The 16,041-nt window shown below is 38.2% G+C and overlaps 1 protein-coding gene across 2 annotated transcripts in view; it reads right to left on the reverse strand.

The window, feature by feature from the left end:
- The window catches only part of GXYLT2 (glucoside xylosyltransferase 2), a gene marked incomplete at its 5' end in the record, with an annotated part of 191,737 nt that overhangs the window by 23,821 nt on the left and 151,875 nt on the right, over nucleotides 1–16,041 (reverse strand). For both annotated transcript variants that reach the window (XM_081072716.1, XM_081072715.1), the window contains 2 exons: nucleotides 1,855–1,978; nucleotides 9,388–9,639. In XM_081072716.1, the coding sequence (XP_080928842.1) occupies nucleotides 1,855–1,978; nucleotides 9,388–9,639 (376 nt within the window). The remainder of the gene's footprint in view (nucleotides 1–1,854; nucleotides 1,979–9,387; nucleotides 9,640–16,041) is intronic.

Here is a 16,041-nt window from a genome sequence, read left to right on the forward strand (position 1 = left end):
ATTTCTTTGAATCTTTTGAATTCCTCATTTTGGGAATACAGACAGATAGGCTTTTGGAAGATAGTTTTAGCCACACAACAGAGAGGAAAATGCAATATTTATATCACAGAAATAATGTAGCAGAGAGATACATTTTGTGATATCTTCCCAGCTCTCTAGGATTCCCCATTTTTAAAACTTTTCTCTCCCAAATACACAGAGCTAGAGTTGGAGTGGCCTGTTCCAGCATTCATTAGCTGCTGTGCAAATTATTTAACTGTCTTTCACTTGGTAGCTTTGTCTATAAAATGGGGGTTATACTCAGGGCTGTTGTGAGGATTAATGAAGCTAATGCTTAGAATAGCACTTGGCATTTAGTAACTAATAGATGTCAGCCAGTATTCCTTAGCGCCATGCTCCTGGCCTCACTGATGCATGCTGCAACCATCAGGTGTCTCCCCTGGGACTTTGGACTTGGGATGAAGTTAGTCTTTCTGTGGGGCTGGACTTGGAGTCTGAAATCTTGGTACTTTGCTTTAAGGTCTGAGGATGAGAGAATGAGAGTCCTCAAAGGGAGGACTACACAGACTCAGTAGGAGAAAGGAGAACCTGGGTTCTTCATTGTTTTCCTTTTCCTGCTTCAGGTCCTGGGCTGAGCCTGCTGGCCTTTCTGTCCTTGGTTTCTATGGGACAGCAGTTTGCTTATAAAAAAAGGTATCTTTTATACTTAGACTAACTCCAAGGCTCTTTTACTTGCATCCAAGAGTCCTAACCAACACATCTACACCTAGAAAAAAGATGAAATCTGCTTACCAAGAAAAAGGAGGAAGTGTACACTTTACAATCCCTGTTAATATCAGAGTGGAAAGGATTAAAATATGCTACCAGTGAATGGCTAAGATAGTCCCTTTGTCTAATGAAGGAATATTGGGAATCTTTCCCAGAAACTCTGTATCAACATGCTTTTTTTCATTTCCAGGATTTGATGCTTTCTGATGCAAAGACATATGAGATTAGGTTTTATTTCAGAGTTTTGTTTTAAAAAAAAAAGTGCTTAGTAGGTATTTCCAGGTTGATATGCAACCACAGGCCGAAGTCTTTATAAACAGGAGTCTCTACTTCAGGATTTTTTAAAGACAAAGGAAAGGCCTGAGAAGTTTGGGGTGAGAGGGTTTTTTCCCCCAAAGATCTTTTCAAGGAAAAACATGGTTTTGATTTTAACAACATTAAGTAAAGTTTTAGCAAGAAAAAAAGGAAAATAGGAGGATATTTTGTTAGCTTTATGTGTAAAAATAAAATCGTAGACCAGAAATTTTTGTCGCCCTCCCTTCCCTAACTCCACCAATTCATTGATTTAATAATATAAGAAGAATTTCATTTGCCCCAGAGGAAAAGAAAGAGGGATTTGGGGATCTGAGTCTTTATTGTGGGCTCTTTTACCTCTAAACAAGTCACTTAACATTAAGGATCCCAAGAATCAAGTTTTCAGTCTAGCAATTATTCAGGCTGTGGAGGGCCTCCTGCCTAGATTATAATATTTTCATTTAGTTCTGTGCTTCCCATTAATTTTTCCTGTACTTCTTAGAAGAATGGTGCTGGCAAAACCTAAAAGAGATTCTCAAAAAATGGAGTCCAGTGTTGGAGGTTTCCACATTTGGCCTTTTGTGTTAGCAGCACAAGGACCGACCTCTATGAGATCTCAGGGGGTGTATGAAAGGACACAGCTCATGGCAGGGGTGGGGAAAATGGTTAGGGTTAGAGGGGGAAATTAAGACACAATTCAAGGTTCCTCAAGAGCAGATCAGGCTGGAATGTGCTTTGTGGGCCAAGGTGGGCATACTCCTATACAAATGGCGTTCTGGAAAGAGCACCTACCTGGATTGAAATAAAAAATAATATTTAATAAATCTTGGTCTCCCCATGTGATGGCATTCTTATACTTCTGGTACAGAAGGTACAACATGTCCTCCCAAGCCAAGCCTGTTGGAATCATGCTGTTCTGGAAAAGAGAAAACATGAGAGCAGCTGAAACAAAGCAAATATATCTTCTTTGCTGAGAAACCATCTAGAGGGACTGGTCACCTTCTCCTCCCCCTCCCCAAAAGTAAATAGAGGAGAAGTCTTACTGGCCTCAAGGCATAGGACAAAGCAAAATTAGGGCTGTAGACTGTGGAGCTTCAGGTGTACACATGAATAGTAGATGGACAAGGAACTGTTAGTTAGAACTATGATTTCTACTTAGGAAAAGAATGCCCCAAATCGAACCTCTTTTTTATGCTTATGTCTTGCCTCTGAAGTGAAGGAACATAATACAGATAGCAGAATTAAGGCATCTTAAGGAAAAATACCCTTTCCTTATCTTAAAATAATATTTTAATTTAAAAATAAAAGCAACACATTCACAGACTGAATATTCAAACAACATACAAAGATCTAAAATACAAAAGTAAAAATATTCTTCCTCTATCCTCCTACAATTCCTATTCCCACTTTCCCTAGAAGTATCCACAATTAACAATTAATGATCTCTTAGGCAGTTTCTCGGACATTGCTCATCTCTAAAGCATAAAAGGGATCACACTCTATGATATGCTTTGTTGTATTTCAAAAATTTTTTTAATTAAATTTATTGGGGTGACAATTGTTAGTAAATTTACATAGATTTCAGGTGTACAATTCTGTATTACATCATCAATAAATCCCATTGTGTGTTCACCACCCAGAGTCAGTTCTCCTTCCATCACCATATATTTGATCCCCTTTACCCTAATCACCCACCCCCCTACCCCCTTACCCTCTGGTAACCACTAAATTATTGTCTGTGTCTATGAGTTTTTGTTTCTCATTTGTTTGTCTTGTTCTTTTTGGTTTATATACCACATATCAGTGAAATCATAGGGTTCTCTGCTTTTTCTGTCTGACTTATTTCACTGAGCATTATACTCTCAAGATCCATCCATGTTTTCACAAATGCTCCTATATCATCTTTCCTTAACGCCGAATAGTATTCCATTGTGTATATGTACCACAGCTTCTTTATCCATTCATCTATCGAAGGACATTTTGGTTGTTTCCATGTCTTGGCCACTGTAAACAAAGCTGCAATGAACATTGGAGTACACGTGTCTCTATAGAGAAATGCTTTTATATTTTTGGGGCAGATACCCAGGAGAGCGATTGCTGGGTCATATGGTAATTCTGTTTGTAATTTCTTGAGGAACCTCCACACTGCCTTCCATAGCGGCTGCACCAGTCTGCATTCCCACCAACAGTGTATGAGAGTTCCTTTTTCTCCACAGCCTCTCCAACACTTGTTACTATTTGTCTTGTTGATGAAAGCCATTCTGACTGGGGTGAGGTGATATCTCATTGTGGTTTTCATTTGCATTTCTCTGATGATTAGTGATGTTGAGCATTTTTTCATATGTCTATTTGCCATTCGTATATCCTCTTTGGAGAAATGTCTCTTCAGGTCCTCTGTCCATTTTTCGATTGGGTTGTTTGTTTTTTTGTTGTTGAGTTTCATGAGTTCCTTGTATATTTTGGATATTAGCCCCTTATCAGAGGAACTGTTTGCGAAAATCTTCTCCCATTCAGTTGGTTGCCTCATTATTTTGTCAATAGTTTCTTTTGCTGTGCAGAAGCTTTTCAGTTTCATATAAGCCCATTCGTTTATTTTAGTTTTTACTTCCATTGCCTTTGGAGTCAAATTCATAAAATGCTCTTTGAACCCAAGGTCCATAAGTTTAGTACCTATGTTTTCTTCTATGCAGTTTATTGTGTCAGGTCTTATGCTTAAGTCTTTGATCCATTTTGAATTAATTTTGGTACATGGTGACAGATAGCAGTCCAGTTTCATTCTTTTGCACGTAGCTATCCAATTCTGCCAGCACCATTTATTGAAGAGGCTGTCTTTCCTCCATTGTATGTTTTTAGCTTCTTTGTCAAAAATTATCTGTCCATATTTATGTGGTTTTATTTCTGGGTTCTCAATTCTATTCCATTGGTCTATGTGTCTGTTTTTCCACCAATACCAAGCTGTTTTGATTATTGTAGCCCTGTAGGACAAGCAAAAATCAGGGAGTGTGATACCTCCAGTATTGTTCTTTTTTTTAATATTGCTTTGGCTATTCGGGTTTTTTTGTGGTTCCAAACAAATCTGATGATTTTTTGTTCTATTTCTTTAAAGAATGCCATTGGGATTTTAATGGGGATTGCATTAAATCTGTATATGGCTTTGGGTAATATGGCCATTTTAACGATGTTGATTCTTCCAATCCATGAGCACGGAATGTCTTTCCATTTCTTTGTGTCTTCTTCAATTTCTTTCAAAAATGTCTTATAGTTTTCAGCATATAAATCCTTCACATCCTTGGTTCAGTTTATTCCTAGGTATTTTATTCTTTTTGCTGCAATTGCAAAAGGAATTGTATTTTCTATCTCTTTTTCTGAGATTTCATTGTTGGTATATAGGAGAGCAATGGACTTTTGTACGTTGATTTTGTAGCCAGCAACTTTACTGTATTCATTGATTGTTTCTAATAGCTTTTTGGTGGAGTCTTTAGGGTTTTCTATATATAGCATCATGTCATCTGCAAAAAGTGACAATTTAACTTCTTCATTCCCGATTTGGATGCCTTTTATTTCTTTCTCTTGCCTGATAGCTCTGGCGAGGACTTCCAACACTACGTTGAAAAGCAGAGGTGATAGGGAACAACCTTGTCGTGTTCCTGAACGTAGAGCAAAGGGCTTCAGCTTTTCACCATTAATTATGAGATTAGCTGAGGGCTTGTCGTGTATGGCCTTTATTATGTTGAGGTATTTTCCTTCTATACCAATTTTAGTAAGTGTTTTAATCATAAATGGATGTTGTATCTTATCAAATGCTTTTTCTGCATCAATTGATAGAATCATATGATTTTTGTCCTCTATTTTGTTTATGTGATGTATCACATTGATGGATTTGCGAATGTTGAACCATCCTTGTGCCCCGGGGATGAACCCCACTTGGTCGTGATGAATAATCTTTTTAATGCATTGTTGTATTCGATTTGCTAGAATTTTGTTTAGGATTTTTGCATCTGTATTCATCAGAGATATAGGTCTGTAGTTTTCTTTTTTTGTGTTGTCCTTACCAGGTTTTGGTATCAGGGTAATGTTGGCCTCATAAAATGAGTTAGGGAGTACTGACTCTTCTTCAATTTTTTGGAAGAGTTTGAGCAGGATTGGTATTAGATCCTCTTTGAGTTTGGTACAATTCACTGCTGAAGCCATCTGGTCCAGGACTTTTGATTTTGGGAAGGTTTTTGATGACTGATTTAATTTCGTTACTGGTGATCGGCCTGTTAAGATTTTCCAGTTCTTCATGATTCAGCCTTGGAAGGCTATATGTTTCTAAGAACTTGTCCATTTCTTCTAAGTTATTAAATGTGGTGGTATATAGTCCTTCATAGTATTCTTGGATAATCCTTTGTATTTCTTTGGTGTCCGTGATAACTTCCCCTTTTTCATTTCTGATTTTGTTAATTAGTGTCTTCTCTCTTTTTATCTTAGTGAGTCTAGCCAAGGCTTTGTCGATTTTGTTAATCTTTTCAAAGAACCAGCTTTTTGTCACATTAATTTTTTCTATTGTCTTTTTGTTCTCTATTTCATTTAGTTCTGCTCTGATTTTTGTTATTTCCTTTCTTTTGCTGACCTTAGGTTTCGCTTGTTCTTCTTCTTCTAGTTTTTTAAGGTGTAACATGAGGTTATTTATTTGGGATTTTTGTTGTTTCTTGAGATAGGCCTGTAATGATATAAATTTCCCTCTTAAAACTGCTTTCGCGGCATCCCAAAAATTTTGGTAGGATGTATTTTCATTGTCATTTGTTTCTATGTATCTTTTGAGCTCTCCTCTAATTTCTTCTTTGACCCAGTCGTTCTTTAAAAGTATGTTGTTTAATCTCCATGTATTTGTGGTTTTTCCTGCTTTCTTTTTGCAGTTGATATCCAATTTCAAAGCTTTGTGATCAGAGAATATGCTTGGTATGATTTCAATCTTCTTAAATTTGCTGAGGCTGATTTTGTGTCCCAGTATATGGTCTATCCTTGAGAATGTTCCATGTACACTAGAAAAGAATGTATAGTCTGATGTTTTAGGATGAAGTGCTCTATATATGTCAATTATGTCCAATTCATCTAATGTGTCATTTAGGGCTGCGATTTCGTTATTTATCTTCTGTTTGGATGATCTATCCATAGCTGTCAATGATGTATTTAAGTCCCCTAGTATAATTGTGTTTTGGTCAATTTCTCCCTTTAGTTCTGTTAGTAGTTGCTTGGTATATTTCGGTGCTCCCTGATTGGGGGCATAAATATTGATGACTGTTATGTCTTCTTGTTGTATAGTCCCCTTTACCATTATGAAATGTCCATCTTTGTCTCTTGTTATCTTTTTCACCCTGAAGTCTGTTTTATCGGAAATCATTATGGCTACACCTGATTTTCTCTGGGTACCATTTGCTTGGAGTGTCAATTTCCATCCTTTCACTTTGAGTCTATGCTTGTCCTTGTAGCTGAGATGTGTCTCTTGTAGACAGCATATGGTTGGGTTTCGTTTTTTGATCCAATCTGCTACTCTGTGTCTCTTTATTGGTGAGTTCAGTCCATTTACATTTAGGGTGATTATTGATATGTGAGGATTTCCTGTCATTCTGTCTTTAGTTTTCTGATAAGGCTGTGTCTCCATTGTTTCTTTGCCTTTTTGTTGTTGTCTGTTATTTCTGTGTGGTGGTATTCTATGATGTTTCCCTCTGTTTCTTCTTGTATTACAGTATATATTTCAGATTTGGATGTTTTTTGAGTGGTTACTCTTGAGTTTATGTAAAAGAAAGTTTGATATTTAGAGTATTCCAGTTTCTTCAGTACGCTTACTTTCTCTATTTCCATATTCCAGTTCAGGCCTTTACGCTTCCCCTTTTTATGTTTCGGTTGCCACAAGTTGTCCCTGTTGATGGTGGTCTAATAGCCTCCTTTAGTATTTCTTGTAGTGCAGGTTGTGTATTAGAAAATTCCCTCAGCTTCTGGATGTCTGGAAAGGTCTTTACTCCTCCTTCATATGTAAAGGAGATCTTTGCTGGATATATTATTCTTGGCTCATGATTTCTCTCTTTCAATAGTTTGAATATTTGGTTCTATTCCCTCCTAGCTTGTAGAGTTTCTGCTGAAACATCTGATGATAATCTAATGGGCTTTCCTTTGTAGGTTACCGTCTTCTTTTCCCTGGCTGCCTTGAGGATTCTTTCTTTGTCATTGATTTTAGACAGCTTCAATACAATGTGCCTTGGTGAAGGCCTGTTGGGATTGAGGTAATTAGGTGTTCTATTTGCTTCTTGGATTCGAGGATCCAGTTCTTTCCACAAGTTTGGGAAGTTCTCATCAACGATTTGTTTGAATATATTCTCTGTTCCCTTCCCTCTTTCTTCTCCTTCTGGTATGCCCATTATTCTTATATTGCTCTTTCTGATGGAGTCAGAAAGTTCTTGTAGAGTTCTTTCATTTCTTTTAAGTCTCAAGTGTCTTTCTTCTTCCCTCTGTGTAAATTCCAGGTTCGTATCTTCGATGTCACTGATTCTTTCCTCGATCTGGTCAACTCTACTACCTAAACTGGATATTTTATTGTTAATTTCTTCTATTGAGTTCTTAATCTCCAGAAATTCTATTTGGTTCATTTTCCAAATTTCAATCTCTTTTGTAAAATGCTCATGGTGTTCTTTGATTGTGTTTCTGAGTTCATTAAACTGCCTTTCTGTGTTTTCTTGCATCTCGTTCAGTTTTTTCAGAATTGCAATCTTGAATTCTCTGTCATTTAAATCACAAATGTCCATATCTCTAAATTCCTTTTCTGGAGACTTTTTACTTTCTTTCTGAGCTATCTTGTTGCCTTGGTTATTCATGGCAATCACTGATTTACTATTTCTCTTCCTAGACATCTACAGGAGTGTCTTTTGCAACAGGTTGATAGGTATGCGGTGAGCTTTTGGAGTTCCAAAGCTCTTTCTGCACCAGATTCAGAGCCGGTTTGTTTCAGCAGTTCTGTTTACTCCTGCAGGGATCCGCTCAGATAGTTGGGGCCAGGGGCGGGGTGAGTTGTGAGAGGTGACCCAGAGCAATGGCAGCGACCACCACCACAGCCAGTCCTGCTTCCACAGCTCCCTCTCCTTTGCCGGAACTAGTTGAGCTGCGAATCTGTGTCTGCGGTCCACAGTTCTCAGAGCAGCAAATATTCTGTCCCTTGATCCGACACTGCTACTTTATCGCTTCTAGCACCGGGCAGGTGGGGGCGGGGCGAGCTCTGGGAGGATAGGGAGGGGGCGGCTAGTCTCCGTGCCTAGGGCTTCCGTTCTCCGCTCGGCAGTGAGGGCTTAAACCACCGATTTCAGCCCTCTTCCCTCAGTCTTTGCTGCCGGGATCGTTGGTTTCAGCGATTTTGTATGCTGCCCCCTCAGCCCTGTGGGCCGTAAGCGGAGCCCTAGCAGTCCGAGTCCTTCCCTCTCCCGCAGCTGTGGAAGATCCGGGAGCAGCGGGCTCTGAGCACTGAGCTAGGTCTGTTTCCTGCGCCCGCGCGGCTCCGTCTCCGCACTTCTTCTCTCCCTCCTCCCCCCGCTCGCTCGATTCACCCACCTGGAGGTGAATTCAGTAGTGGGCCTCTTTGTCTTGCCTGTCTGCTGTGCAGTGTGTCCTTTGTGGAGTTATTGTTGTCTGATTCGTTGTAAATTCCAGGGGAGCGTTACAGAGGCTCACCTCACGCCGCCATTTTTTTCCCCTCCTTCTCAAATTTTTTCACTCAGTATTCTTAGGGATCTTACTTATTTACCTCATACTTTTAATAGGAAGATTAGATAGATAGATAGATAGATAGATAGATAGATAGATAGATGATAGATAGATAGATAGATAGATAGATAGATAGATAGATGATAGATAAATTTTTTTACACTGGTTCTCTACTGATGTTCACTTAGGTTCTTTCCAGTTGTTTGCTAGGATAAATGATGGGGCCATGAACAGCCTTGTACAACTATCTAGTGTGCTTATGTAAATATATCCCTAGGGTAATTCTAAGAACTTTTCCATGATTTTTGAAATTTCGAATACACACAGAGTTCAAATATTATGGAATTCAGAGATGGAACATAATAATCCTGAACAATAACTCAGCTGAAGCTTTAAATTCCATAATCACCTGGGCTTTTCCTGAACAAACAAATATTCTATATATTTCCAGATACTTTTTTCTTCCCTGGCTCCTCCCATCTTCACCTACAAGTCACCTGCTTCCAAAATCAGCACACTGAAACTCTAGGAATGTCACTGTTGAAAAGACAACGTACCGATTTTTAAACAAGAAAATATAAAACACTGCCTTACCTTGAAATGGGCACTTCTTATACGAGTTAAATTCATTAGCATGACTCCTGAATTAACTCCTGCAGAGCCATAGAAAGGATGCTGAGCAAAGCGGCTGTACCAGCCAATCTTGGGGATTTCATGTTCTGGGGCCATGGCTGCAAGCTGGGTGGAATTAAACTGCCTCAGAAGCTTCCAGATGTCATCAACAGGTCTCAGAAAGAGAACATCAGTGTCCACATAGAGAAGTGAGTCCACATCCTTTAAAATCACCTTTGTGTGTATTGGGGAGGGGGAAGAGGGAGAAAACAAAACAAAAACAAGTTAGAAACAAAGAAAGTGGCCTGATTTCAACAATGCCACTGATTTTATAGACTAATGTTGAATTCTAGAAAGGGAACAACTCTTAGCTCCCATTCTTCCCTTCTCCATAAGTGTCAGTAAAGAGGTAAAGACTCAGAGTTAGATAAATCTCAGTTGATATAGATTCAATTCAGGCAACGGCTGAACTTTCAAAGGAATGAGAATATCAGCCAATTACTGTGACTGTCTCCTTCTATCTTCCAATAAAGGACATCTGTCTTTCTCTCTTAGGTGTTTTCTTGGAATAACTAGGTCTGGCATTAGACAACTTGAAGTGGACAATTTTGAAACAAATTTCATGCCAGGCTTTGGGGTAAATACTCTGTCTCTAAATCCATTTTTTCTAGTGCTGATGGGTATGGCTCTGAATCTTTTTGAAATGATATTTTGAGCTAAGATTTGGACTTGGGAATAGGCAAGGCAAATCATTGGCCAGTTTTGTTTGCAGATCAGGAACTGGCAAACTCTTTCTCTAAAGGGCCAAAAAGTAAATAATTTAGGCTTTATTAAAACTGCTCAACTCTGTTGTTGTAGCATGAAAGCAGCCATTGACAATGAATGAGCCTAGCTGTATTCTAATACAACTTTATTTAGGAACACCAAAATTTTAATTTCATATAATTTTCAGATGTCACAAAATCCTCTTCTTTTGATTTTTTTAAACCATTTGAAATGTAAAAACTATTCTTGGCTCAATGGGCTGTGGTTTGTGAACACCTGTTGTAGGTCACTCAATCAAACCCCTTAAGTAAATAACTTCTCTTGTGGTAACTGCTTAGCTTACCAGAGTTTTGCCCTGGGGTTTCAGATTACAAAGCCTTAGAGAGTGATAGTGTTATTTGCCTTATTTTGCCATTGTCCCACAATTTTAGATAAAGATTAACCAAGAAAAAATTTGAATACTCCTGGATCCCTGGCCTACCATCATTCTAACACCATAACAATACTTGTTACGGACTGAATGTCTGTGTCTTTCTAAATTCACATGTTAAAGCCCTAACCCCAAATGTGACGGTATTTGGAGATAGAGTCTTTGGGAGTTAATTAGGGTTAGAAGAGGTCTTGAGGGTGGAGCCCTTTCATGGGATTGTGTCCTTATAAGAGACACCAGAGACCTAGCTGTTCCAAGAAAAAAAAAAAAACTAAAAGAAAAAGACATTCGTATCCCCGTGACAATCTTGTAGTTACCGACTGTGCTTTCTAATCCCCTCACCTTCTCCTTTATCCCCCGCAACGCTCCCCCCTCCCCCCATCTAGCAACCCTCAGTTTTTCCTCTATATCTCTGAGACTGTTTCTGATTAGTTCATTCATTTATTCTTTTCTTTAGATTCCACATGTAAGTGAGATTATATGGTATTTGTCTTTCACTGTTTGACTAATTTGGTGAATGTAATCAATAATGTTGTAAAGATTTTGTAGGGTATCCGATAGATAATTGTCTCATTACGGAGACCACTTCAGGGATGATGTAATTGCCTGATCACTGCACTGTACACCTGAAGCTGAAACTGAACAATAATGAATGTCAACCACAATTTTATATACTTACAAGAAGTGGAGTACAGCATTAGGAATAGAGACAGTGGAAATGTAATGGCTCTGTGCGATGTCAGAGGGGCAGTGGATGGGGGGAGGGGGGTTATCACTGTGTGAGGGATATAAATGATAAATGTCGAACTATTACATTGTTTTGTGCACCTGAACCTAATTAAAAAAATGTCAAAAAAGAGTAAATGGAAACCAAACCAAACCAAACCAAAACAACAACGACAACAACAAAAAAGAAAAGACAGATGGCCTTATTGGAGGATGGAAGAACACAACCACAGTACTTTGTTGCTGTGTTCATTCCCTTGAAAGTTTAACCCTCACCAGAGAGTTGCTCACTCTCTCCACACCATGAGATGATGTGAGAAGACAGCCTTCTGTAAGCCAAGAAGAAGGCTCTCACCAGAACCTGACTATGCTGGCACCCTGATTTTAGGCTTCCAGCCTCCAGAACTGTGAAAAAATAAATTTCTTCTGTTTAAGCCACCCAGTCTATGGTATTTTGTTATGACAAGCTAAGACAATACTCTATTGGGATCCCCAATATTTAAGATTGATGAATATGGTACTACACAATACAAGTATCACAGAGATTTCATTCTTGAATAATTTCAAAGCTTACATGATTAGCCACAGAATTTATCTTTCTCATCTACTAGGGGAAGAGATTCTACAAACCAATAAAAAAAATCGTCTACCATTTCATAAAAGATTTTTTTTGACATCTATTATAACATCTTGAAGATCCTAATTTCAGAATTAGGATCAATTCTTTAAATTGAATATACAAACAACAACAAAAGTCCCCCATATTATCCTTACTTTTCCCTCTTACTTTGCCATGGAAAAATAAAAACTTTGCCACAGATTAGCATTAGTATGCTGACTTTTTTTTTTTTTTATCACAATTCCAGAGTACTGTGGAGGAAAGTCAACCTCTCTACAAAGAAATTGTAAATGCATATTATAATGTTAATTATGTGTCACATGTTAATACAGTTGTGATGTCTTGCATGCCCAAGACCATCCTAAGGACTTGGTATCCTGCCAATCTTATTTTACTGGGAAGGAAAACTGAAGCACAGAGAAGTCTATTCAAGTTCATGTGTCAAATAATGCTAATGATTGCTGGATTTTGGCTAATAAATTCATTTTCTAGAAAGTCTTTAAGGAAACAAGAGACTACATGGTGTTTCAATAAAAAGTTAATTTAGAAACACTGAATCAGTAAGAAAGAGTAAAGTATTTCAACCCATGTGAAATAGTGCAAATTTCTCTTTATGGTTGATTCTCTAATAAGGCATGAATAAAAGCATATAATACTAATGTTTTAATCAATGGAGGGTTATGCAGACATCTACCCCCAAAATTTAAGGTTATTGAATTAATTTATTTCCTTGGTCTTAAATCATTATTACTGTTAAAGCTATCATACTTTCTCCAATAAAATAAATGTATTATTACCCCTCGTTAAAACAAAAAAGGAAACAAAACAAACAAAGAAACAAACAAACCTGAAAAAGCAAAACTCAAAAAAAAGCAAAATAAGTCACACAGAAAAAGTGGAGAACCATAGGATTTCACTGATATGTGGGATATAAAACTGAAGCAGCAAAGGAACAAGACAAACAAATAAAGAAACAAAAACTCATAGACACAGACAATAGTTTAGTGGTTACCAGAGGGAAAGAGGGGAGAAGGGTGGTAGATGAGGGTAAACAGGGTAAAATATATGGTGATGGAAGGAGAACTCTGGGTGGTGAACACACAATGTGATATATAGATGGTGTATTACAGAATTGTACACTTGAAACCTATGTAATTTTACTAACCATTGTCACCCCAATAAATTTTTCTTATTAAAGTTTATTTTAATTAAAAAAGCCCTGAAGGGTGGAGGTATTCCATCATGAAGCTACAGGTAATATCTTCAATCAATAGAGAAAAAGACAAACAAGTTGTATCAGAAATTTATAAAATTAGAACAATCTTAAATAGTGTAAAATTTTTATTTGATCAATATCCTGTTATGTAACATGCATATTGCTTTCCTTTTTCACTATTATAAACAATGCTACAATGGGTGTCTTTTTGTGACATTTCTAAGCACATAATATGGCATTTCTTTTTCTTTTTAATTCAGTAAATATTTAGATGGTTAAAAATAAAAATATGTTAAATTCCTTGATAAGTTATTCTTTCTTATCCCTCTGTCACCAGGTCCCCTCTTTAGAAGAAGCTAATGTTATTGAATTGCTCTGAGTTGTGCCAGATATATTTTGTGCATATAAGAATAAAAAGCTATGTGTATACAATTCCCTCTTTTATGCTACAAATGGTAGCATAGCATACATGATGTCATCAGCCCACTTGTGTTATTTTTGCAAATAAACAATAAATGTAGGACTGTCCATATCAATACATTAAAATTTTACTTATTATTTTTTATTCCTGTATAGCATTCCATTGTGTTGATCTATCAAAATTTATCCAGTCATCAACTGGAGAACACTTAGGTTTTTCTCAAGCTTTTTTTATTGCAGTGTCACAATGTAAAACCTCATATTAATTCATTTCAAACACTCATGAGTATATCTGTAGGATAAATTCATTAATATATAATTAGTCAAAGAATACCACACATTTGTCAATTTTATATATATTGTCAAACTACCTGCCTTGAAGTGGACTGATTTAGGTTTCCCCTAGCAATGTAAGAGGGTGACTCTTTCCCCTCATCTTCACCAACACAGGTATGATCAGACTTTTGGGTGTTGACCTACAAGGAGGCATACCTCAGAGGGTCCTAGTCTACCAACCTATTTTAGGTCATAGTTTTCTGCCAGTCTCGCCCTGGTCGCTTGGCCTGGGATGTGACCTGGAGGCTTCACGAGTCTAAAAGACAGTGACAAGCTTTGAGGGACACTTGAACAGCAGTGTTGGTCCCACCGGATGCCACCACCAAGGCCTCGATGTGAATCCTCACAGGTGGGCGGCCCTTTCCTGATCCTTTACTATAACTAATCCTGCCTTTGATGAGGTTTGATTCTGGACACACACTTTCTGGACTAGGACTGAGGAACAAAGAAGAAAAACTTTTCAATACATTTATGGCTACTGGTTTTGGAAAACTTGCAAGTCTTCAGTAAAGATGGCAAAGCCAGTTCAGCCTAAACTAGAGATTGCAAACTAGGACCTACGGGACAAATTCAGCTCACAGATAGATTTTTTAAAAAATATTATACATAGCCTATTTTAAAATTTTGAATTAGTTGACATTTTTTAAAAACTGGAGTTTCACAAAAATATTTGAATTTCTGTCTTCTTTTGACAAATCTAGAACAGCCTGCATGCTACAAGGGAAAAATCTGCTGGTGCTTGGGCATAGGCACCCCATCCATTCTCCATTCATTCATAGAATAAATATTTATGAAGGGTCCTCTAGGTGCCAGATGTGACCTGCAGTGACTGAGACAGACAAAATTCTCTGCTTTCATGACAGAGTCCGATAATAAACAAGAGAAATATATGGATTATATAGTATATAAGCAGGAGAAAAATAAGGCAGGGAAAGGGACCAAGGGTTCCATGTGTGGAGGAATTTGCAATTTTAAATAGGTGGTTGGGAGGGCATCACTCGGAAGGAAGTGAGAAAGTGGAAATAAGGAAGGAGCATGGTGGCATACACTCTCAGAACAGCAGGGACCATGTGGCTGGGCCTCTGTTTGCTATGGGAAGAAGAACCAGAGGCGTGACTAGACAGGTAAAAGTGGGCCAGTTACTTAGGGCTTTGTTTGCCGTTGGAAGAATTTTGGCTTTTAATCTGAGTGAGATGGGAGCCATTGGAGGGCTTTTAACACAGGAGTGATATGATCTGACTTAGATAAAAGAATCACTTTGGATGCTGCACCAAGAACAAAAGATTGGGGAGCCCAGGGCAAGCAGGGAAACCAGTCAGGAAGGTATTTTAATAATTCAGGCAAGAAGCAATGATGGCTTTGGCCCAGGTGGTAACAACCCAGAGAGTGAGAAGTTGTGAAATCCTAAATATAGTTTGAAGATAGAGCCAACGGAATTTCCTGATAGATTGGATGTGCAATGTAATAGGAAAGAGAGAAAAAAAAAGGGCAACTCCAAGGAGAGCAACAGAATGGAGTTACCTTTAACTAATATTGCACCTGATGTGTGCCTTCCTGAGTTACCTATCTGGCAGTCGAAGGTAAGTATTGGAGCTTGTAGTTGTTGAAGCCTCGCTCCCTCCCTCTTTTTTCTCCCTTCTTCCCTCCCCTGTATCTGCTATCCCTGAATGTAAAGATGTTGGTGATGGTCCTGGGACAGACTACATTGGTGGTGTGATGGGGTGATGGTGACATTGTCCAGGTCTTGGACATAATGGTGGCTACATAGGTGTGAGCTTGTTAAGCTAAGCATACAGAATTTGGGTGTGCTCTTTTTGGTGTGCAGATACACAAAAGTAGCCCTAATGTGGTACGTCTCAGCGATGTGACAGAGGATAGTCCTTAAGAATCTTGAACCTGGCATTCCTGAGCTCAAATCCTGGCATCATGACCCCTTAGCCTTGTATCTTTGGACAAGTTTTTCAGTCTTTGCAGGCCTCCATTCCCGATAAGTAAAAAGTGGAAAGCAATGCCACCACCACCCATCTCCCCAAATTGTCACAATGATCCAGTGAAATAAAACACACTGTACTCAGTACAATGGCTCATACAGGGTACATAATAAATAGCAGTGTTACTACTATC

Source organism: Rhinolophus hipposideros, assembly GCF_964194185.1.
Source record: "Rhinolophus hipposideros genome assembly, chromosome: 14".
Lineage (NCBI taxonomy): Eukaryota > Metazoa > Chordata > Mammalia > Chiroptera > Rhinolophidae > Rhinolophus > Rhinolophus hipposideros.